Source organism: Balearica regulorum, chromosome 6 (genome assembly GCF_011004875.1).
Source record: "Balearica regulorum gibbericeps isolate bBalReg1 chromosome 6, bBalReg1.pri, whole genome shotgun sequence".
In the NCBI taxonomy this organism is placed as follows: domain Eukaryota; kingdom Metazoa; phylum Chordata; class Aves; order Gruiformes; family Gruidae; genus Balearica; species Balearica regulorum.
The window spans coordinates 15,577,658-15,602,718 of NC_046189.1; the positions used below are offsets into that span (position 1 = coordinate 15,577,658).

Consider the following 25,061-nt stretch of genomic DNA (forward strand, 5'->3'; position numbering starts at 1 on the left):
TGCTTACTTGGGAAAAGAGACTGGCACCCACCTCGCTACAACCTCCTTTCAGGTAGTTGTAGAGAGTGATAGGGCCTCCCATGAGCAGAGTTTGCAAAGAAAAAATTCAGTTCTCCTTTCCAATCTTTTCCCCCCTTCAGGACAAAATTACAAAAATTATGTTTAAACTATTTTTAATTCTTGAGTTCTCTTTTGAAAATAGAGGATTCTAATTCTTTAAACTGGACTCTAAAGAATTCAATATGTGGATGTAGTTGAAATGCAAACTGTAGTAGTTATCTTTTTCAACAAAGTTTTGCAAGCGTATAGCACTCTATTGGACACTGCTTACTCAGTTTTCCGTATTTTAGTTCGTTTCTTAGGGACAGAAGGAGAGTTTTTAAAAAGATTTTTGTAGTGTTTCTCAAGTGTAGTATTAAATCCAAAATAGTGGCACAAGGGTGCCACCAGCTGGTTTAATTAGATATGTGTGTTAATGTTCAAGTGTTACAGTTTTGCAAGAAATGTGGCAAGATATTTATTTATGTACACAAGTCCTCAGTGTCTTGTCATTTTTTATTTTTTTTTTGATGGACGGAAGTATGTTACTCTATTCTATATAACTTGAGTGAATGATGTCTTTGAACCTACAGATAATATTTAACCAGAAAGGATTTTTTTTCTATTTAACATATTTAAGGCATTAGAACAGTATCATGAAATACCTTAGAAGATTGCCACATCATTTTTTTTTTACACTCCTTACACTTTCTTACACTTTCCCACCTAGTTTTTGTTCATGATTTGTAAATTGACAGTGTAACGAACACGTTTGGCACCTTTGACACTGTATTGTACTGTTTTTAAACCCTGCATGTACATATTCTGAGCCCTTACCTTAAAATTAGAGGAATTAGATACAACTCTGTCTCCTAGCAATGAGATTGAATCTTTCTAAATTTGTCCCACTTCTGTACTAAGTGATAATCAGGTGTGTAACAAGAAAATGGATCAGTGGTCAGTATGAATGTGACTGTCAAGATTTTGCAAAAACATGCAAGTGGAATTGAAGAAATGAGGCAACATATTTCGCATGTCACCTGCAAACTGATGGCCTGCCGCAGTTGCAAGAAGAATCCTTCAGAAGCTAGCTATACAGCTCAGTTTATCACCTCTTCTGAAAGGAGCTTACTTCTTAAAATCCACCCATCAGTTACTGTCTGTAAAAAATAATTTTAATATGCTCAGTAATTCAGTCTTAGTTTAGAAATCATTTCAATTTGGTGGTTGTTTTTTGTTTTGTTTTTTAAACTGCCTTTTATCCTAAGACCTCAGAACCTCAATAATTAAAACAACCCACTGAACTTTTCATAAAGGAACTGACAAGGATAATAGGGGAGAAAATTTTGAGCTTTTGGACAGGTAGAGTATTACTTATTGTTTAGTATAGTGCAACTAATTACATTCTGAAAATCTGAAAGGTATTTTCATTTTCCTGGTAGTCCATCTGTTGTACCATGTTTAGCAAACATATTTGTGGGTTGTGGTTGTTTTTTTTTTTTTTTTTAGGGAAGGAATAGTATCTTCTGAAGATTATAAACAAACAAACTTAGTGAGATGCAGTCTCCAGCATGGCTAGTGCTATGTCTGTCCAGTGTCACTGTTGTAAAGTCTTGTAGCACAGTTTATATCAACTGATTCTTCACTTAAACAGTTTCTGTGGAAGTGTAAATTACACAATTTGATGACCTGACAAGGAGAAAAAAATTCTTATTGCCTCTTCAGAATCCTTTTAAAGTCCTATCACATTTCCCTTCCTGGCTGCTCACTAGTCTATGGTATTTTGAGTTCTGCCTGAGCAGCAGTGGTGTTAGGTTAACTGGGAAGCTTAAGTGAAGTCTGGCTCTCATCATTTAAAATATCAAAGCACATGTTGGTTTTAAGGGGTTTTTTTATTTTCAGAGTGGTTTTATAGATCCTGTTTTAGTAGAAAATTTTAACATCTGCTAATGCTTAATAAATGAATTTTTTCTACATATAGTGGAAATAACTTTGAGAAACTTTTTCATTTGCACTGCATTTGCATTAGTCATTTTATACAAAAACTTATGAAAAGGTATGGCTGTAACTGGCTGGATTTTATTGAGAAAGCTATCCTATACATAAAAAATACAGCTTTTTAAAACCTAGTAGAAGCAAAGAATTATAGCTAGCTTTGGACTGTGCACATGTTATATACTGTTTGGGTTTGCACCCTTACTTAAGTGCTGGCCTAGAAGTATGTGATTTTTCAAAGAATTTGGTAAATTAATTAGGCATCAAGTCTTTGACTCGGTGTTATTCATGTTGAATAAGCTTTACTGAGTATTTTAGTGAATGCAGCAACTAAATAGTCTTCCAACACTATTATAACCAAGCTCTCATATAACTTCATGCTTAGTATAAAGAACTGCATGTTTTTGCCTTCTCTAAAGCTTTTGTTGAATTTCGATACTTTCATGATGTTTCAAACTACTTTTACCTTCCAAGGATATTTTAATGTTCTGCTTGCGTGACAATTTAAAACAAAAATACCCGTTATGAGAAATGGTGGCCTTGTACTGTGGAGGCACTGGTGGTGTGGGGGGCACAGGGCGTACTACTTTGTGTAAGTGGAATTGGTTTTATATCCTAAATGAGCCTAAGACGATGCACTATGGGAGAAACTTCTTTGTTGCCAGGGCATGAGTTCTCACTATTGTGATGGGAGCAGGTGGAAGGAGAAGAGATGCTTTTCATGGTGGAAGACTAGAAATGTCTACCAGGAGTAATTAATGTTTTGATTTTGTTTTCCTGTATTTCATTGGTGTTATTTTCAATCTGGGAAAGTGCTTGGGGCAGAAAAGTAGGTTAATTTATTTGGAAAAATCGAGCATTTATATTGTCAGGGCTTTGATACATATTTGAACTCCAGAAGTAGAGAGGAGGAGCGGGCTATTTAGATCCTCTGTGTGGTCCAATATGATTGTAGTATCTTAAGAAAAAATATTTATCTTCCCCTGAACAATGGAATATTCCTAGGAGCCTGTATTAAAGGGCAAAATCTCTTCACATCAAAGCTTGATGTTTGAGATGAAGTCTTTCCTTTGAAATAGATTAAATGCTTTAAAACTGTGGATTGTGAAAGAATAACACGTTCTAAATGAAACTTATTTTTCTTTCTATAATGGTTTGTGCAGATCAAATATTTAAAAAGTTTTATGTGCATATAGGTGGTGTTGAGTCAAGCTATAACTCGTAGAACTTGGGCTTTCCTGTTGTCTTGCTATTTCTGCTCTTTGTAACTTTCGGGTATCTGCAGTACTGCAGAACGTATTATGCAGTAGGAAGGAGCCATGCACAAAAGGTATCTGGCAAAGAAGTGTTGCCTTCCTGTTTCTAGACATGTCTTTCCAGCTCAAATTCACATAGGTAGTTGTCATCGCACTGTTATTTCTCATTTTACTGGTCAACACCTGTTCCCATGAAATACCATTGTTCTTGATTTCCAGAAAAACTTTCCTGTGGTTATCTGTTTTCATATTTTGCTGCACATCTGGAAAGCAGTATTAGCAAAGACCTCAGTGGTTGTTATTTTGTAAGAAATATGTGGCATTCCCATATCTGAATAGAATAAAAGTTCCTTAGTGGAGGAAGTGTACTTAAATGCAAGGTGACAACAGTCAAAATGACCAGTGATTGGAAGAAGGTTAAACAATCTGCCTTGAGCTTCTCTGTAGGAGGAATATTCTCCAGCAAATAGTATTTCCTTTAAGGAGAGATTCAGTATCTCTTCTTTACCCTGACACTGTTGTTGACTGATAGACTAAGGAGAGAAAGTGGTGAAACACTAAGGAAGAGGCTGCAAAGGTACATTGTAATGTTCTTTCTACTGCAGTGCTCCGTTCATCAAGAAAAAGTGATCCATATTAATTGGAGTCCAACAAGAACTCTATCAAGAAATTCTTTAAAAGAATTTCCTTGAACTTGTCTTTAGTTTTTTATGTATATTTTTGAGCTTTGGATTGAGCCAACCAATTTATTCTAGAAGTTCTGGAGTAGTATGTTGTAATGAGACCATTCTAAACTGACTGTATGAAATTAGAGCTTCTGTGTAGATTCAGAGTGAAAATGCACCTAGCAGAAAACCTGAAAAGAGGATTAGTCTGCCTTCAAGTTAAGCAAAGCTGTATTATTTGTCAGCAATGATAGCATCACCTCAGCCTGCTCAGGCCGAGTAAATGAACTTTCTTTAAATGATAGCCTTTCATAAGTATCATTGAAGTTGCTGGAAATCCTCTGTATGTAGAAAAAGCAGAATGTATTCATTCATCAGTCCCAAATGATATGATTATGTGTGTGAGGAAGTCTGATCTGAGAATTCTGTATGTAAACAATGCATGAGACCTTTTAATTATATCATGTCCTGTATCACAATGCTCTCATTAGCGTGTGCTTGAGGTGTGAAAAATTTGTCACTAGGCAGTAATGCTGTGCTTCTAAAACATACGATGTAGACACAAATGGTAATTAATCTGCAGGCTGAAAAAAATCTTCAGTCTGTAGCGTATGTGTCTATATTAGTGGCCAAGTACCAGGTTGAGCTTATGCTGGAGCCTAGGTTTTACTTCAGATGCTGTCTAAAATCTTTTCTGAGCTGTAACTTTTAAAGCCTGTTAGAGATGCTTAATTACTCATCCCAGCATATGTGGCAGTCACATCAAGTAGACTTACCCAGGAACTGCATTCACCAAACTACTTGATATTGCCTTGTGTGAAGTTGTAGACAAGGTATCTTCATTTTTTTCAGGATACTATACCTTATTGTCTGAAGAAGAGGTGGGGATTCTGTGCTGCTAGTTATTAAACAAGAGTATAGCAGGCTGCTCAGTTGTCATGCCTTGATCTATATAGCGTTGGACCAGTCAACACAAATAAGGCTGAGACAGATGCAGCCACATGGGACAAAATTTGCAGTACAGTGGTGGTACACAGGAGATATACTTAATGCTCCTGTTAAGTGCCACAGTATTAACCTAATTTCCTTAGCAGACTTCTGACTACGTTGTTCTGCAAATTTCTGTGGGCTGATGGTTTTGTTGTTCTCTGTAGCAGATGCTGGAGAAGAGAATCACTCTGTTAACTGTCATTATCTGATTTTTTGCCTTTCGAGAAGTCCTTCTCTACTGGTTGCTGCTACTTTTTAAACAGATTAAAAAATATTTTCTGCTAATTTCTCTTCAAGAGAAATACAGGTATTTCGTTCTAACTTCCTGGGTTATATAATTTGGCCTGTACAAGAGAAGAGACACTTAAGTCCTTTTGTTTAAAAAAAAAAAAAAAAAAATCATTTTAAGTCAGGTTTGGATTATTATTATTGTGGTAACATCTTTTTTTCTTTAACTATGGAAGCAGCAGACAATGTAGAAAGCATGAAACCAGTTCCGTGTCTCCAGGATTACCAGTTTTTAGTGGCTTTAGGTTTGTGTAACAGAAGTAGAACGTTCAGTTTTAGAAGACTGGACAGGATTTTGGAAAGCATTGTAAGTGCATGTTTTCTTACCTCAGTAGTTCTAAATGTCTTTAAAAATAAGATGTCTCTTGCAGAAAAGAAACCAGTAGCAGGTAAGCAAAACTTTTAATTCTATTGTGTGACATTTTGTACAGGGGAAGATTAAAATAGTGTCCTCTGTTAGCACGACTGCTTTTATACTAGTGTGTTAGGCTCATAGTATTTGGGAATACTCATGTGTTTATGGGAGGGAAATAAAGTGATGATGTAGGTTTTTTTCCTTAAACTCTACTTTGTCTTCTGCAATCAAGACACTATAAAATTACTATACTGACTTCTTTTGACTTGTGTTCTTTCTCTTTCTTTCTGCACAAGCACTCCTATTTGGACAGGGAAACCTCCCTCCTTCTGAGAAACATTGCAGGAAAGCCTTCTCATTTGCTGACCAAGGTGATGCTTCTTCTTTCCACCTGTATGTGACTATTTCTATGTAGAAAGAATGCTTTTGGTGTGTGCAATGCTCCTCCCACCCCTGCCCCTTGTGACTTACATGATTTTCCTGATTGTCCAAGATGCTTTTAAAGGGTGAATTTTATTGTTCATTTCTGCAGATTTATCAGTGTTCAAGTTCTTGGCAAATACTTAATAGCCATGTCAGCAGGTAAAATACCTTAGCTGAAAAGAAAATGTGCTGAGCTATAAGTTCTTTTATTCCTATTCCCATTCAGTAGTTTAAAAAAAAACCCACAACTCTGGAAGATATGTGGGAGTATTCAGTACTGTTAAATGCAGTAGCATCCTTAAAATAAGTTCTCTTGTTGTATTGAAGGTAAGTAGTAGTAAGTAATGGAATTTTTTTCTTAAACATTGAACATTTTGAATGCTGTCTTGATATGATGTGGGGACCATATCTTAGTAAGACAGTGGTCTAATGAGCCAAATATATACAAATCTTGATTATAAATAAATTGTCTTTACAGGAAAGAGATCAGTAATGTACTAAGAGAGCACAAATTACCATTCAGTTTAAGGATTACATTTTCTATGCGTATTTCCTTTTGAAACTAGAGTAGGAAGGATTGGTGCAAGCTATAAATCTCCTTGCTGACAAAGCAAGCTGGGATGAGGAACATACAGCTTCATGTTGTTGAGAAAACTTTGAATGGTCAGTAGCTGAGGTGTCAGATATGTCTGATGCTACTACCTACTGCAAACCACTCCTTGTGTTTATTCTTCTAAAATAGACGCTCTAGAGGAGAAACCTCAGGCAAGCCTGAAGTAACAAAATGTACCTTGGCGACTTGAAAACAATAAGGATAGTGTTTGGGCATAAGTAGTCTGTATTTTTCAGTAAAAGTTTTGAACTAGTTTACTGCTTTTCCTTAAATACCTTAACCTTCTCCTCAAAATACTCAGTGTGCATCATGACAACTAATGTTCAGACTGTCTTCTAGAGGAGTATAAACAGCCAAAACCAAGTTTTTTTTTCTGCTGTTCTGATTGTTTTGCTTAAAATGTAAGTCCATACCTCTTTCCTTCTTCCCCATCAACTCCTTGACCCTGCACCCCCAACAAAGCAAACAGCCACCAAACCTTGCTTGACTGCAAATAAATTAACAATGGCTGTGGCACAACCAGAAACCATAATTTTTTCTCTTTCATCTCCATGTGTGTTCATATCCTCTCTTCTGGTTATTTATATATGGGATGAGTGTTGGTTAGCATATGGAACTTCAGTGTTTAAAAAAAAAAAGCGTAAGTCCATTGTGTCATAGGACCATGAACTACCTCATATCAGTGATTCTAATAGTTAAATGTTTGGATTTATAAATCTTTGTCTTGGCTTATTAGACTTTGTAGCCCTTTGAGTCAGGTGCTTATGGTGAGCTTGCTAGTGTTCTGAGGATAATACTTAGGCCTGTGTCAGTACAGCTGTACCCTCTACTTCTGACTAGTGAGCACACAGTCCTGGTATGGATACTTACTGGTTCTCTTCTGTCCTCCTGTGGAGAGAAATATCTTCAGTAAAATGATGAAATGAAAGTCCACTTTGCTGCTTAGATCTGTTCAGCTTGCTGTACATGAGATAAGCCTCAGTATGAGAGAAGCAGTCCCAAGAAATGGGGACTTTCCCTGCAATTGTAGCAAGGTGTTAGATCAGTTAACTGTAGGATCATGATGCAGTGCTATGCTGGTGTCTCTGGTGTGTGAACTTTTTCTTATTGTCTTACTGTTTCTTCTATTCTTACCCTTCTTTGATCTGTCTACCTCTTATATTGAGACTAGAGACATTTTGGGGAAATGACAATGCCATTTTTGTCCTCTGGTAATATCACTAATTGTAAAAAATTGTAGTCATGGACTAGATTGCTTTTGTGTAACAACCATGCACAAACACATTTCATGTTGCAGCACAGGGCAGATCTCAGTGCAGAAAATGGTCTATTCGTTGTGGTGGTCTCTTAATTTTTAAATGTAATTCTATGTGTTGCTGTTCACACAGCATTCAAACCCTTTTTTTTTTTGAAAACAGAAAGAAGTGAAAGCATATCAGTAAAGTTATTGAATATTGAAATTAAAGCAATGTATCTTTAATGTCAAATTTGCAAGCTTGTTTCCCTATAGAGTTGGAATTAAGCCATCAAATGAATACTGAAAACTAAGCTTATGGCTATGAAATATAGATCACAATAGAAGTAATTTTGAGAGAGTATTCAGGGCTCAAATGTATCCCGGTTTAAGACGTTAAAGTAGGAAATAGAAATGTAACATGTTGGATTTTGAAGTTACCATTTCTTCTACCATTCTGACGCATGTGAAGCTGAAACTACATTCAGGAAGCCAGATAATGGTGGTTTAATGATGTAATGCTTCAGATATGTATGTCAGCATCTGGAGAAAAGGAATCATGTTGTGCATTCTCTTCCCAAATATCTACTACTTCATTCTTCTTTTCTTGTTGACCTGAAAGGAAAATATTCTTCTCATGAATGTTGATTCCCCTGGTTTGTAGATTTTGGTTACTTACACATTGTAATCCCTTCAGACCTTTGAATAAATCAGTTGTGAAGCTAACTTCATGCCTCTTAGGTCAATCTGATTCAGATGTCCTCATTCTTGAATGAAGCATCTGTTTGACATTTTTTTTAATGCAGTTTAAAAATGCAGCGATCTGAAAACTCCAGTCTCCTACAGCCAGTTTTTGAGGAAGCTATGATGGCCACACCTGGAAACCACAAAAAGAATGTAGGTGGTTAGTAGCAGGGTTTTTTGCAACGCTGAAAATTATGATATAAAATTTTTATTCAACAAGCTGCTTTGTACTAATCCACTGTGATTATTGTGGTACTCCTCTATAGTTTTAACGTCACCTTTTGTCTTTGAATGAATTATAATAAGTTATTGTGGATACATTGCTAGACAAACAGTCTGTGTTCTCAGATCTGTTGTTTCTGCCCTGTTCTGCATATCAGTCAAGCTTTTTGTCCAGCTATAATTCCTTACCAGTCAGTCCTAGTGCCTATCTCTTATGTTGTAGTCGTCTTTCCACTCTCAGACTTCCTTACCATGGTTTCTAAGGGCTATTCTTCTTCCTGTTTGGTTTTTTGGGTTTTTTTTGTCTCCCCTGTCTTGCTTTTTCCTGGTCCCAGTTCTAGTACTTTTTATCATATAATTATTTGCCTTAGGTAGCCCCAGGAGAAACCTGGCCTAGAGCTGTTAGAAGAAAGGTCCTATTCAGAAGCAAAAAGGAAGATAATGTAGTGCAGATGGATGCTTCAAGGGGTAAAGTGCCAGTGAAATTTCTTGCAAATGTGTTTTGGTTTTTTTCTTCATTGCTACTAGCTTTGTCAAATCTACTTTGAGTATTCTTTCAGGGGGACAGCAGAATGTATGTCCCTGCTGAAGAAGATTATATTGTGCCATACTTTCTTACTTTGAAGCATACCTTCAAAATGGCACAAAGTCTAGGTGGAGACCATTAAGCACTTCAGAGATCAATACTGGGTCCAGTACTTTTCAACATCTTCATTAATGATCTGGGTGGTGGGGCAACCACTAACCCTAATTTCTGGCTCAGGCTTGGACTAAGTCCCCCACTTCTGGCCCATACCAAAACCTGCTCCTCAGCACTGATCTCTTTACTCCAGCTTGCCCTTGGCTGCCCAATTCCAGCACCACTCCCATGGACCCTCTATACACTCTTTCACTCTGCCCTAACCCTATAGACAAGCTAACCCTCACAGATAAGCTGTTGATGTATGGGCTGGATAAGCAGACATTGAGATGGACTGAAAACTGGCTGAATGGCTGGGCCCAGAGGGTGGTGATCAGTGGCACCAAGTCTAGTTGGAGGGAAGTAACTAGTGGTGTACCCCAGGGTTCAATACTGGGTCCCATTGTCTTTAACATCTTTGTTACTGATCTGGATGATGGGGCAGAGCATACCCTCAGCAAGTTTCCTGATGACTCCAATCTGGGAAGAGTGGCTGTGGTGCCAGAGGGTTGTGCTGCCATCTGAGGGACCTTGATAGGCTGGAGAAATGGCCTGACAGGAACCTCACAAAGTTCAACCTCACAAAGTTTCACAAAGGGAAGTGTGAAGTTCTGCACCTGGGGAGGAACAGCCCCATCCACCTGTCCATACTGGTGACCACCCAGCTGGAAAGGAGTTCAGCAGAGAAAGGACCTAGGGGTCCTGGTGGGCACCAAGTTGATCATGAGCCAGCAATGTGCCCTTGTGGCAAAGAAGACTAATGGTGTCTCAGGTTGCGTTGGGAGGAGTGTTGCCAGCAGTTGGGTAGAGGTGATCCTTCCCCTCTAATCAGCACTGGTGAGGCCATACTTGGAGTAGTGTGTCCAGTTCTGGGCTCCCCAGTATGAGAGAGATATGGAGCTACTGAAAAGAGTTCAGCAAAGGGCCATGAAGATGATGGACTGGAGCATCTCTCTTGTGAGGAGAGGCTGAGACAGCTGGGGACTGTTCAGCCTGGCAAAGAGAAGGCTCAGGGGGATTTCATCCATGTATAAAAATATCTGAAGGGAGGGTGTAAAAAAAAGACAGGATGGACCTAGGCTCTTTTCAGTGGTACCCAGTGGCAGGATGAGAGACAATGGGCACAAACTGAAACACAGGAGGCTTGCTCTGAACATCAGGAAACACTTTTTTTACAGTAAGGGTGATGGAGCACTGCCACAGATTGCCCAGAAAGGTTTTGGAGTCTCCATCCTTGGAGATACCCTGAAGCCATCTGAATCTGGTCCTGGGTACCTGGCTCTAGGTGGCCCTGCTTGAGCAGGGGACTTGAATAAGATGACCTCAACCATTCTGTGAAAATTGGGAAGAACAGGTTTCCCAGGGATAGACACATCCACATTTTTTGATATGGACAAACTTAACTTTTGTTTTCCTCATCCTTTGAGGTAGCTGAGGTAGTAGTTTTGCATCCTCTCTTCCTCAACTTCAGTTTGAGATAGACACTAGCATCACAGTTCTTTCTAACCAGTTGGTTTAATGATATTACAAGCAAATACAATTCTGATCTTGTTAAAGTTGCACAGTGGTTCTTTTTAATAAAAAGTAGCACTGCCACATTTGTGTGTGAAAATTTCTTTGCATCACGCTTGTAGTATTAACATTTTGCCAAATAGTGTATGTTGTTGTAGTATGGCCCAAGATCATGGGGGAGAGTGTGAAAAGCTTAAGCACTGGGTAATTTTGATCAAGCACAAGGAGTGTTCTGGAGAGATTAATAGATACCATTACGCATTTAAGTTCATAAGCCACTGCCATCTATCTTTTGGCCTTCCCTCTTTGCACTTAATAGACTGTGGGGGGAAAGATCCCTTCTGTAGGAACTTGCAACAAGGGCCAGTGTGACTTTGAGATGCATTTAAAATGTAACTGCTGCTTTCCAATTTCCATTCAGAAGTCATCTTCTGCGTTGGAGTAAGGCTTCTCATAGCACAAAGTTTGTTAATGGTGCACAGAAGTGGAACAAAGGAAAAATATGGCACTACCTCTGTACTGTCATTGTAATATTTAAAAACTTTTCAGGTGAATAATTCTCAGATACAACACCCAGAACAATACTACTGCTTTACATGCATTTCCATATTTATTAACATAATATAATCTGGTGACAATAACTCAGGAATGTGCCAGATGTATAGAAAACTCTATATAGAGTTGGGAAGGAAGAAGGAGAAAATGTAGGATGAGTCTACATTAGGGAGGATGGACCCCTCATCAGGAAAATGGCTGCTGTACACTCACATTTAGTGAGTTTTGAAAGAGAGTAATGTTTTGTTTCCCTTTCTGCTTTACCCAGATAAAGGTTATTCTGGGTTAAATTGAGAGGAAATACAATAAAACATGTTTTTAGAAAGGTTGTGAACTACTCCTGTAAACACAAGTTCACTGTTAATAAATGGGCTGTACTACCATTGCCACACGTTGTTTTTTACAAGTATTCTGCCTGTCCTATTGAGTTTATCAAGAAATACAGAAGAACTGCTGTTAATATTCACTTGTTCAGCTTTTCCCTTCCAGTGCTGATCAAATACACACTTGTTCTAGTGTTCCTTTTTAAAAAAAAATAAAAAAAATTAAACGAACCAACAGAAAACACTTCACTAAAGTGATTAATGTTCTAATTCACCGACATTAAACATGGCGCTAATAAAGTTGTCTTGAAGTTTTGGGGAATTGGGTACAGTTGAGATGTTAAGATGGTGTTCTCAGGCATCAGGAACCTCTGTTTCAATAAAAACTCTGCTGGAAGGAGAGTCCTTGCAAAACAGGCAATTACCTTTCTATCTGAGGCTAGACTGTAGCTGGGAAAATAAACAGTGGATATCTGCTTCTACTTCGTCAGAAGTCAATGCTAGTTGTGTATTTAGTTATCTTCTTACCTGCATTCAAAGAAGGACTTCAGAGAAAAATTTCAAATATTAAACATAAAAGAAATTTCTTCTTTTATGCATCTTGTGATCTGTGTATCTACCCTGCTAACAAGTGAAATGTGGACTTTGTTACTTACCTCTTATCATTTAATTACTAGCTTTCCTAAGTACTGTGACCTTTAAGTGATCTTCTTTCCCCCTTTTTTTCCATTCTGCCTGTGATCTCTGCAAAAAATGTACAATGAAACAAAAAATAAAACCCCAGCCTAGAAATGTGAGGCATAAAGTCATTTGAACAAGGTCACCTCTGTCATAGCACACATCTTGCATATTTAATGTTAAAACACAGCTGGAATATCTTTAACTGCACATTTAATTGGCAACTGAGGCAGGAGACTGTGATTGTTGTTATATTAAGGAAATCTTAACTTTAGATTTTTTGGGGTTATTCTTTCCAATATTCCAGTATTGGCTAAAATTATTGAAAACTGAGTTCTGGTATAAAAATACAAAGAAAAGTCATTAATTTATGTAAGTATATGTATGTATCTCCTTTGTGCTTTTCCATAGCATGTATGTGACCATGAAGACAGTCTTATCGAGGAGTGGATTCTGCTGAATCTTTCTGCTGTGTTAATTTGCAACCAGATCAGCTCCCTGACTCAATTGTCTGTGTGGCCACAGCAGCACTGTGACTGCTATAACTGAGAAGTAACACTATGCAAGGGAGGCAGGTGTATCAGCCATATCATTGGTATATGCCGCTTGTGAAACCATGACCTATGCAGCAGTCCTGCCATTTATATGCCTGTTTATGACCCTTTGGCAATTTAACTTGTATCACTATTACCAGAAGGATTTACTACCAAAGGGGAAATAAATACCTAAGTGAAATGTGATTGAACTGTATGTCCTGGCCTTGTTAGTTTGTGGTGTTGAGTAGTTTACAGTTGCACTCAGGTATTTTTGCCACCTGTCACCTTTCTCCATGTGCAATGAAAAATGTTGTTAGCTTAGAACAAATGGATGGATTGCATGTGCTTCCTCCCATTGAGGAGCTGCCTTGGTTCCATGTATGGGGGAGGAGGGAGCCTGTGTTTGTGTCTGAGTGCAGTTTTGGGGTGGCTTTGATGGGGAACAGTTGTGAATGGCTGTTTTCTTGCACCATTAGGAGATAAATAGAATAAATTGTGAGTTTTGAAGAATTCTGTAGTTATTCAATTATTGTATTAAGTAATCAAAAGATATAGTTACTCCTCCAGCTCCAGTGAAATGTTTATCACATCAGCAATGATGCAGCAGTGGCCTGAGCACTAACTATGAAGCAAAACTTGAATAACTTAAAATCCTTGACTACTGTGAGCTTTCAGAAATTTCTAATTCTTGCTTCCATTTCCTCTGTGCATTTCCAGTAAGTAGATTCAGACCTTTTTTTATAAATTGTTGCTGGTTGAAACTGGTTCTTATTTCAATAATCGTAATTCTGGGATTTTGTTTAAAATTAAACTGACTTTGTTTAATAAAGTATAAGAAATCCTGATCTCTGGACCCACACTAAAAGTGAGTGGGAAATGAAAAGTAATTGGTGGGTGTTAAAATAGTAAATCCTCAAAATCTTTTTTTGATCTACATATTTATTTTTTAAAGCATTTTAGGGAATGGTGGATTATAAACTTTGAGATCAACAAAGATATTTTAGCTATGTTGGTGCAGCTATATGAGAGAGCCCCAGCTGATTCCTTGTTGCTTGCTCTCTTGTTGCTGCGTGTGCCTGCGTGCCGTGGCTGTAAAGTGCTCCTGCTGGGGTTTGCTATAGATAGTTGCATTGCACAGGTGTACACTGAAATGGGGTGGAAAATTGTGCTACTTGACTTCAGTGAAGAGCAAAACTAAATGTGCTGTCAACCTTTGTACAGCAATAGAGGTTTATGGTTGGCTTAATAAGCAGCTTTGTTTAAGCCATAAATTACAGTTTCTCCAAATGGGTGATAAAATAAAAAGTCTTTTGCTTTTCCTGATTTCATAATGCACAGGTGCATAGCATCACTTTTAGAAATTTACAGGTATTTAAAACCTTGGGTTTTAGTAATAATTTATTTCTACAGATGATTAATGTTAAGGAAGAAGAAGAATATTTTAATATTTTAGGTGTGATTTACGTTTAAATGAATCCAAGTATCATGGTACTTTGGTTTTTTGGGTTTTTTTAATAGAATGCTAATCTGATTTAACCTTTCTAAGCAATATGATACCATCATTATGGTGAATAAAAAGCCACAGTTCCTTGTAGACTAATAAAAAAATGATGTTCCTAGGTAACTGAGTTCCCACATAATGTTTCAAGCTCACATTATTTCTGCTCATGTCAACTTACTGGTTCATTTTATTAAAAAGGATTACGTTTCTCACACGGCAGCCTATTGTCTTGTCTAGCTGATGTTTTTTTCTGGTGCATAGTATGGTCACAGGTGTGAGGGAGCAAAAGCAAAAAAAAAAAGCAAAAGTAAGAGTACAGTAAGCAGTAGTACAGGGAATACCCTTTAGCAGTTGATAGGAATATTAGTAATTCAGTGAGAAATGGAAAACTTAAACCCCATGGATTTCAAGATAGCTGAATCTTGACTTTTACAAGAAAAGCAACCATCTAAACACATGGTAAAGAAACAACAAATTACATTCATACAAGAAAGCAATGCAGAACTAAATGTGGCATGCTGGGTGTTGTTGTGATGGGCTTGGGCTACTTTTGATCTAAGAAAAATCTTAATTTTTCTTTTCTAAGGAGATTTAATATTTTGGAGGGGATTTGTTTATTTAATATGTTTGTTTCATGTTCTAGAAATTTTAAAATTATTATGAAGCTTTTAGCTATTAGTCACAATGAACATCCACAACTTCAGATTTGTAAAATGTGAAACCTGCATATGGCATCCTAGAAGGAGTGGTTGCTTGTTTAGGTGTGTATTTCAAATCCACTTTGAACAGAAATATCAATAATCTCCAGAAATTAAAAAGCAGTATTGCTAGTCTTACAATATACAGGCTTCTTTAGTCTCAGCAGATAGATTTAAATTATCTGAATTTTTAATACATTTCCAGTTGTAACAAAAATAGATTACTTAGAAGAGCATCAAAGAAAAGAACGCTTGTTTGCTTTATGCATCTTAAAATATTTAAAGTGAGGAGAAATACAGCCTGGATTTAGTAAAGATAAAGGGAGCATTCAAGCTATTTACTGCAAACGGGTTTAATAGTTAAAAGTCTTCCAAACCAATGCACATAGTGTGGAATCCTATTTATAGGATTTGTTTTCCATGCTTTCTGTGTGCTGTTAAATTCTGATATTTCTCAGTGTGCTATTTATGTTTTATGTTGATCAGCCAAAAATCTGTTGGGTGTACTCAATTGTACACTCTTGTTAAATGTGTATTGTCCAAATCTATGACTGTAAATACATGATATGCTAAAAATATTTGGTAGTAATGTACAAGGCTACTTACAGTATGAAGAACAGACAAATGCTAAATGTGTATATACAAAATACATACCTCTAGTTTGTTCTTTTGGAGATAATGGTAGTTGTATTTCTAAATTTTAGATATAGATAGTAACACTTTTTGTCTTAAAAAACAATGGTCGTCTTCATCACTAAGAAATAGTTGAGGGTTTATAGGTGGGTAAATCAGCATGTCAATTCATGTTTTAAAGCTTGGTAACCTCAAAATTAAATCCACTAAAACCAGACTGATGTTTGTGTTAACTGGAATTCCATGTGTTGTGTCCCCCTAGGAGGAACAGGCTGCTAAACTCAAAGCTGAGAAGATTAGGGTTGCGTTAGAGAAGATTAAAGAGGCACAAGTGAAAAAGGTAAATTATTTATACTGGTTTATAGAACCTTTATTTTATACTTATTCACCTGGAAAATGCAGGCAAAATTCTTCTCATTTGTATCTGTTACCTTTAAACTGCCCAAAAGAAAGTAGGAACACTGTAGTGTTCTCTTCTTGAGTGGTAATGTACTTTCTCATCTAGACTGGACCTTATGAAGAAAATCCTAGCATATGGAATAACGTTATGTTTTTCTTAAGGAATAGCTTATTTTGCAGCTAGTACACAGTGAGAAGGCTTTGCCAACTTCCACACAGAGCTGAAATGAAGGTCCAGCCTCCTGGGGTTGTCTTTGTATATTAAGCTGTCACATATTTAAAATTCAAGTCTGTTTTCTTTACAGAGTACTTCCCATTATGCATAGCGGGATTTTCCAGTGACAAATGGAGCACAAGCATTCCAGACTACATTCCATACAGACAGGGGTTACCAAGCAGAGAAAGTCTACTGACATTACTTGATGCACTATCAAAGAAAATAAAATGTTCCCTTTAAATTTGGCATTTTTATTATGTTTGGAGTTTTTCAGTAGCTTAAAATGCCTTTTATATTTAGTGTTTATGTATCAAAAGCTGAAAAACCATCCTGGCTGGAAGATGGGAATTAACAAGCCAACCTGTGTCTTACAACTAGTACATTTTAACTTTGCCAGCTGAGCAAGGTGTAAAAACGGAAGCATAATGATTGGCAAGAAGGATCTATTGTCTTAAGGTTTTTTGATTGGTTAAAAAAATGGCTGCATTGTTCTTTCTGGTGTCACTTTCTTTAAAGTGCCTATGAAAAGCCATCGTGTTTTAAAAGCAGATTTCTTTCACACTAATGCTTCATACTCCCCAGAAAAAGAAGATTAAGTATAGGTATATTGTTTATATAATCAGCATTTCTAGAAAATATGGAGGAAGTGGGCAGAAAGTTTGAAGTGCAAATCTGAAAGATTCTAATTCTGTATAAGTTTGTGCAGAACTCTGTATCTATGTTTGTTCCACCTAGATATGTGAGAAAAATGGTCACAAAGACACTTTATTAATCAGAACAGGACACTTTGGTAGAAGGGATTTTTTTCCTCCTTAACACACAACTAAAGCACGTTGTCATTGTGTTGGGAAAACCTTTATATTAACTCTTTTATACTGAAGGAGAACAGTATCTTGTTAAGTGTCCGTGATACAAATATCTAACCATCGTTTATGGCTTTTTACGTTTTGAAGGATGGTTTTGATTGAACTTAATATTTTATGCTATTTAACACAATCTTAGATAAAGAAATAAATCTTAAAAAACATGTTTTTATTCGAAATCTGGGAAGTGAATCCTTCTTGTTTTCCTAATTTTCTGCTTAATAGTTGGTGATCAGAGTCCACATGTCTGATGACAGCTCAAAAACAATGATGGTAGATGAGAGGCAGACAGTGAGACAAGTATTAGACAATCTGATGGACAAATCACATTGCGGTTACAGTTTAGACTGGTCACTGGTGGAAACCATCTCTGAATTGCAAATGGGTAAGCAATAATTATAAACATTTATAATTCTTATCTTTTGATGTAATGCTTGTCTGTATGTCCTCAGAATTATTTAAATTCTTGTCTTCATAATGTTCATCATCCTGTTCATTCATGTAGTAAATGTTCATTCAGGTAATAAAGCTCATGAATGACATTGTTTCAGAATGATCTGGGAATGTTTTTTTTTCATTCATGTTAAAAGCATGTCTAAATTCTAAGGTGTAATATAAGAATTTTACTAAGGTCTAGTCACTGAGCCTCTTGGCTTTGATGTGTTCCTTGCAGAAGAAAGAGGTAAGGGATAAAAAATTTACTGTGCATCTTCCTCTGTGTAAACAGTATTTTGTACTGATCCTATTAGTTCTTATTACAAAAAGCTGTTGGTTTTTTTCCTATTAAATATTTTAATACAATTGGCAATATGGCTCTAAAAGCAGTTAAAGCTTCTTTGCATTGCATTGCATGTACCACAATGTAAGTTGTTCATTTAGCCAAAGGATATAGTATCTGAATGGAAAAGAAGGGGAAAAATGATAGAAAACCATTATTATTAATCCCCATTATCAGAAAAGAATTACATCAAAGAGCTGTTAAGCAACTTACACATTGACTAAAGAAAAGCCCAGAATTGAACCCAAATATCTTGATTTCACGTTAAAATGTAAATTATTATTTTCTCTGTCTTTTGGTGAAACCTTTTCTATTTCAGGCAATCTAGCATGTTAACTTTGCTTATTGTTAGACAAAAAAGGCCATTGTAAGGTGACAAGGTATCCTTTGAATCTTCTACCTTTCATATGAAAAACAACATCTTACTGGGCTCAAAACCTTAAAATTTTAATCAATGAAATCTTGAAGTTGTCCACTTTTAAAACCAGAAAGAATTTGCACAAATTCTATGTAAGTCCAAATTAGGTATATAAAAATCAAAGGTGTAACTCTGTACGTTTTTACCAGTGAGAATAGTATGAATAAATAACCTTATTAGTTCTGCAATAGTTTTATATTTCTGTCACTGAAAAATCTTTGAATGTGTAGGTAGCAGGTTCCTGGGCTCAACCAGGGGTCTTTACCATTCTAGATTTGCTTTCATAAGACATTTCCATTCACTGTGCAGCCTGTAAAGAATAAAGGAAAAAAATATTGGAAAAAATATTTTCAACTTGTGTTAGAAACAAAGAGCTGGGCTGCAGACAGAAGGATAAACTGATATTTATGCAAATTAACAGTGTGGCTGAATTAAGATTATTTTGAAGTTAAAACTGGGTTAATAAATCTCTCTCGGGTGTTTTGCAAGTATATGCATGACCTACTGGATGGGCTCAGTGACATACAGGGAATGTCAGAATTTAACTGCTCTGTTGAAAGAGTTTCAAGCTAGAGAACATCATCTATTGTAATTACAGAATTTTAAATTCAGATTACAACATGATAAACCTAAGAGATGCAAGAGGTTAAAATTCAGTTTCCTCTTTTATTTTTCAGTTTGGCTTTCCTTGGTTGGACAACTGTTAGGTAGTTTTTCATAGATTTCACATACGTGGGGTTTTTTTTAGAGACAATCAAAAATGCAGCCAGTTTGATTAATATATTTTATACTGGAACTTGAAAAACAGATGAAAAAATGATTACAACACAGCCCTCACCCTATGTACTATTGTGTATTGTATTGTGTTATTTTGCCAGTGGCTCATCTTTTGAAACACTTTTTCTGGCAATGCCTATGTAAGAGGAAGTAAGTTTATTATATTTTTCTTTAGCGAGACACAGAAGACCTATGTACCTTCACAGTGTATTTTACCACGTTGTCTTGTCAGTTGATTTTTAATTGCACAGTTCAATAAAATGCAGTGAAAGCTTTAAGCTGACATACTGTGGAGAAAGACATGAGGCCTGTGGAGTTCCTGTTTGCCTTTGCATTTTATGTGGTCTGCTTCAAATGTGCACGTTTAACTAGTTTTTGAGGAGTCTGATTTAAGTACGTGTACTTGAAGTAGAAGACCACGTGTTATTATCTAATGGTTTAACCAGGAGCTTTATATGTACTTTCAGAAGAACTCAGTGATATTATTTCCAGAATGCAGAATGAAATGCTTTGCCCAATTTTACCCTGCAAGTTTGTAACAGAAACAACTCTGGAAGGTTTCTCTTGGTTGAGATAAAGGTTGTTTTTATATTTTTAGTTAGAGCAGAGTATGTCTATGAAGTATCTAAGTTGCGATGTTTTAATTTTAGACAGTATGTTTAATAACAGGAACATTGCAAGTACATCATTTATTCAGCAAGATAGATTGTGAGAAATAGACAGTGTCAGTTTTCAGACTTCTACCGTACCCCACTAACCATGGGTATTCTACATTTTGGAAGCATTTTGTTTCCTTCTGATCTTGTCTATTACTTTTTTTTGATACTTTATGAATGAGGTAGTGATTTGGGATGTAGAAACAAATTTTGTGCTGAAAAAGCTGCCTAATAAATCCCTCCAGGGACTGTGTGGACCAGAGTACACATAAATGTGGTAATCTTCTTATTTGTACTTACAACATTTGAAATGTTACATTTGAGTCTGCTGTGCTCATGTGGAATGGTAGGCTCTGTCAGGTAAAAAAAAAAAAAAAAAAAAAAACAACAAGAAAACCACTTCATCTAAGCCTGAAGAGACAGAAGTGAGAGTGTTGAGTAAGTGTATGTGTAAAATTAAACCAGGCACATCTGAAAGTTGACTAAGATCTTTTAGTTTCTTCGTGTAAATTTCTTCACCATTTTAGTAGACCTTGAACTCCGTTTTCTCTCCATATATGCCTTGTCTCCCAGATATGACCACAGAGAAGTTTCTATTACAAAATGTGACAGATTCAAATGTATTTGCTCTCTTATTATTGCTGCAGAAAGGATCTTTGAAGATCATGAAAATTTAGTTGAAAATCTTCTGAACTGGACAAGAGATAGTCAAAACAAACTAATGTTTGTGGAACGTATAGAGAAATACGCATTATTCAAGAATCCCCAGGTAAGCCTGAGATGGATGTTGAATGTGTGTGCGTGTGCACGCATGCATGCCTGACTGCAGTTTCTTACATTTTCTGGTAACATTTGTTTCCCTACCTTTATTTTGATACTTGTGTATGTATTAAAATGCCAGGCAACTTTACATTTCAGCACCGTGTACATCCACATTGTGGTTGGCATAAAGTCAAGCCCCTAGCAGAAAACCATGAGCTGAAGCAATCTGTTTGCTAACGTGTTTGTAGGTAATTTTAATGGAGATGAAGGCAAGCAGTTTCATGGCATTTGCACCAATACTTAGCGCTGTTCAAATATGTAAAATGTGCAAGAAAGGTGTTGACAGATAGTGCTAATAGCAGTGCCTCTCCACTGCGCGTTTTTACGTTGCTGGCAAAAAAGAGGAAGAGAAAATCGAAGAGAATAGCTACTCTGTGGTCAAATGGCGGGTGAAGAGAAGAGACCATGTGTCCCTCCCTGTGGAAGCTGGGACCTGCCTCTATTCACCTGTGTTTCCTGTTCCCTGACGAGGAAACCAAAGGCCCCTCTTCTCTCTCAAATGGCCTCAAAGGCCTCTCTTTTCTCAAATGATAGCTGCAGATCTCATATCCAGCAGCAGTTCAGTACTGTAAGGGAGTGAAGAAAAAGAAACAGAAAAGCAGAAGGTGTCTTTCTGAAGAATTTGACTTGAAAAAAACTGGATATACAATCAATTAATCTCTCTCTTAACTCTTACCTAATGTATTCCCTTTTGGGGTCATAGATTGTTTTTATGTCTTCATGGCTTCTGTGTGGTAATTTCTTGGATTTAAACTGAGTATCAGTTTTGCATGCTCATTCTTTGGGACACCATTAGTGTACTTGATTTTTTAAAATTTTTTTTAAGAAAGAATTGAAAACCAGGTCTTATTGAAGTGCTTTGCAATGAAGCAGCAAAACGCTAAATGCTTTTTAAAAGCATGTAGTTGATACGTTTACTATCAGTACATATGGTAGGCATTGTCCAAAAGAATGAAGTACCAGCATAAAACCAGTATTTCTCCTTGGTGTAAAATATTGAACTGACTGAAGTTTGTGAATATTGGGTCTTTTCCCCGTATAAGAGCTAGGGGTTAGGAAGCAGAAGATTTTCATTGTTCCAGTCCTTTCCAAGCTGAAGAAGACTAGAAAACTTCTTATTAAATAAGATAAGGTACCTATGCATATTTAGTTCATTTTAAGAAGACAATTGAGTATTTAGTAATACTTCATGAAAAAAATTTATTCAGCAAAACTGTCAGGGCAAGGTGGAAAGAAGTCCATTGCTTCTGCATGTGCTTCTTTGAACACATAAATAATGGCAGTATGTAACAAATTTAAAGATCTCTGTTTTTTTAAAATATTTTTATTGTGGGATTTTCAAATTCATAGTATTATTATTTCTGGGTACATTGTACTAGGCAGCTCTTTGTTTTGTGGAAAGCCAGGACAATGTTGTTTTGAGGCTGTAACTTAAGAGTATGGACTGATATTTCTGGAAAAGGGGATTATAACTTAGTTCTGTGTATTATTTAGCGGCCTGACAGTTTCAATTCAACTACAAAGTTTTATTCAATTAACGTACTGTTCTTAGATAATAGCTAGTTTTTTCTTACCACTACAGTAAGGTAAATGAGAAATGTTATTTGACTTGATTTCAGAATGCCTATAGAAATATTAAGCTTTCTCTTGTTACAGAACTATCTTCTGGGGAAGAAAGAAACCTCTGAGATGGCAGACAGAAATAAAGAGGTGCTGCTAGAGGTAAGACTGCCAAAACAAAAAGTGCGTAGTAGTCATTTCAGTCAACAAAAGGTTGTGGTGATTGAAATTGATGGATGGATCTGAATGTAATTCTGGAACAACTGTGAGTGGAGTGTGTTACATTTGAGATAAATGGCTCTTTTGATGTTACCCTGTTTCAGATATGATCAGTTAATAAAAATATGTTTTTATTTTGTTTAATAACTAAAATACCATAAACAGTGATAATCAAAATGAGGTTACCTCTAACTGTGGCTAAAACCAGTCGAAATTTGCAGAACTGTCAATTGTTTTTTTGACCTGTGCTGGTAGAAGTATTTTACTAGTACTCTACAAAATTCTATAGCATTGATTCAGTGAATGATCTATGTTAATATTTTAAATTTTGTTAGTAAGTGAGTAGTTAAAAAGTTGTTTCAATTAAATTTTAAAATAAATTACCAAATATTAAATTTAAAAAATGAGCAACAGAAAAGGAAGCCAATTAATATCAAACACATTAAATAGTTTACAGAACTAAAGACAACAAAAAAGCGTGGAGCAAATAAAGCAAACAGTAAACATAGCCTCCATAAGCTGAAAACTGCATGGTTTTATGACATTTTTGTAGAGACATACCCATGCTGAAGTGTCATAGCTTCCACTTGATTTTCTGAATAATGATTTCAATAGTTACACAAAATTAAATATTTTGGGTATTTGTGGTGGGTTGACCCTGGCTGGGGGGCCAGGTGCCTGCCAGAGCCGCTCTATCACTCGCCTCCTCAGCAAGGCAGGGAGGGGAGAAAGGAAGATGGAGAAAAACAACCCCAGACTCGTGGGTCAAGATAAAGGCAGTTTAATGTAGCTAAAGCAAAAAGCCGTGCAGGGAAGCAAAGCAAAAAGCAAAGATTATTCTCTACTTCCCATCAGCAGGTGATGTCCGGCCACTTCCTGGGAAGTAGGGTTTCAGTATACGTGCCCCTTACTCCGGAATACAAACATTGTAAAAAAAAAAAAAACAACGAATGCCCCCGCCCTGTTCCTCCCCCTATTCTCAGTTTCTTATTGCTGAGCAGATGTCGTATGGTATGGAATATCCCTTTGGTCAGTTTGGGTCAGCTGTCCTAGCTGTGTCCCCTCCCAAGATCTTGCCCCCCCCAGCCTGCTGCTGGGGAAAAAGAAATGTTGTAGAGACAGCCTTGATGTGTGCTGGCACTGCTCAGTAGTAGCCAAAACACTGGTGTGTTATTAACAGTTTGCTAGCTACCAATACACAGCACAGCACCATGAAGGCTGCTGTGGGGAGAATTAACTCCATCTCAGCCAGACCCAATACAGTATTTAATTTTGAATTATACTTAATACAATTTAACTTATAAGTAGCATATGCATGCTGTTAGTATATTATTAATATGGATTTTAATAAGTGGTCATGTGAACACTGTGGATCAAAAACATCCTTGAAGCCATGATGTGCAGAGGGATGTAATTCTATCTAATTCTATCTTCTAGGATTACTCATAAATCTGTGCTGCATATTAATCTGGAATGTATTTAAAGCATTTGTTTTCCTCTGTTAGCCTTTTATAACTTCTGTTAAGGTTCTATTTATAGTGTTGGCAGTTAGTAGCAACACAGTATTCATGGAATGAATTCTAGCTGTATCTGATGGATATGTAATTAGATTTTGTGTATACTTAGACTTATGAGGCTATATCTGTAAGGTGACCTCGTGACTGTAAAGCCAGTAAAGCCATTGGGGGTCTATTACTGATAAGCAGTGGTTAGAAAATCTTTACAGGATCTGCTAATATTTTTGTTGTCATTCTTACACTGAGAAAATGCTAAGATCTCCTATTGTGTTTGTCTGAATTACCTTATTGCTTCTACAATTAATCTCTAATTCATGTTACTGCATGAAAAAAAGAGCTGTCCCTGTTATGTGTGCATTCCTTAGACAAAGAATTACAGAATTTCAGTCATTAAGAACAAACCACTGCATGCTGTTCGTTCTGTCTCCTTCTCTCTTCCCAAACCACTGTGTTTATTGGCAGGAATGTTTCTGTGGAAGTTCTGTAACCGTGCCAGAGATTGAGGGAGTTTTGTGGCTGAAAGAGGATGGTAAGAAGTCTTGGAAGAAACGTTACTTTCTTCTTAGAGCTTCTGGAATCTACTATGTCCCTAAAGGGAAAGCAAAGGTATTGCTATTTTAAAGCAATTTTGCTGAATTGTTTATTGCTGGTAAGTCATGCACACAAGAGTCAGCCTTAAATTTTGGCTTAGCTATGCCTGGACTAGTGCTACATCATTAATTAAAAGTGCAGCTTTATCATGGAAATTTTGTGTAGATTACTGTGGTAGCATTTGATGTGAAGGGTGTAACCTCAAATTTAAAAATACAAGAAGACAGACGTCGGCTTTTTGAGTGAGCTTGGGGTTAGGTGTGCAGAAACAATTGAGGAAAAATGATTGGTGGAGTTAAGAGGCT

General features: G+C 36.6%; 1 protein-coding gene across 1 annotated transcript in view; it reads left to right on the forward strand.

Moving 5' to 3' along the window:
• The window catches only part of RAPH1 (Ras association (RalGDS/AF-6) and pleckstrin homology domains 1), a 98,536-nt gene that overhangs the window by 53,942 nt on the left and 19,533 nt on the right, over positions 1-25,061 (forward strand). Inside the window, 5 exon segments of the mRNA XM_075756455.1 lie at positions 16,202-16,279; positions 17,644-17,803; positions 20,695-20,816; positions 22,526-22,591; positions 24,628-24,771. Of these exon segments, the coding sequence (XP_075612570.1) occupies positions 16,202-16,279; positions 17,644-17,803; positions 20,695-20,816; positions 22,526-22,591; positions 24,628-24,771 (570 nt within the window).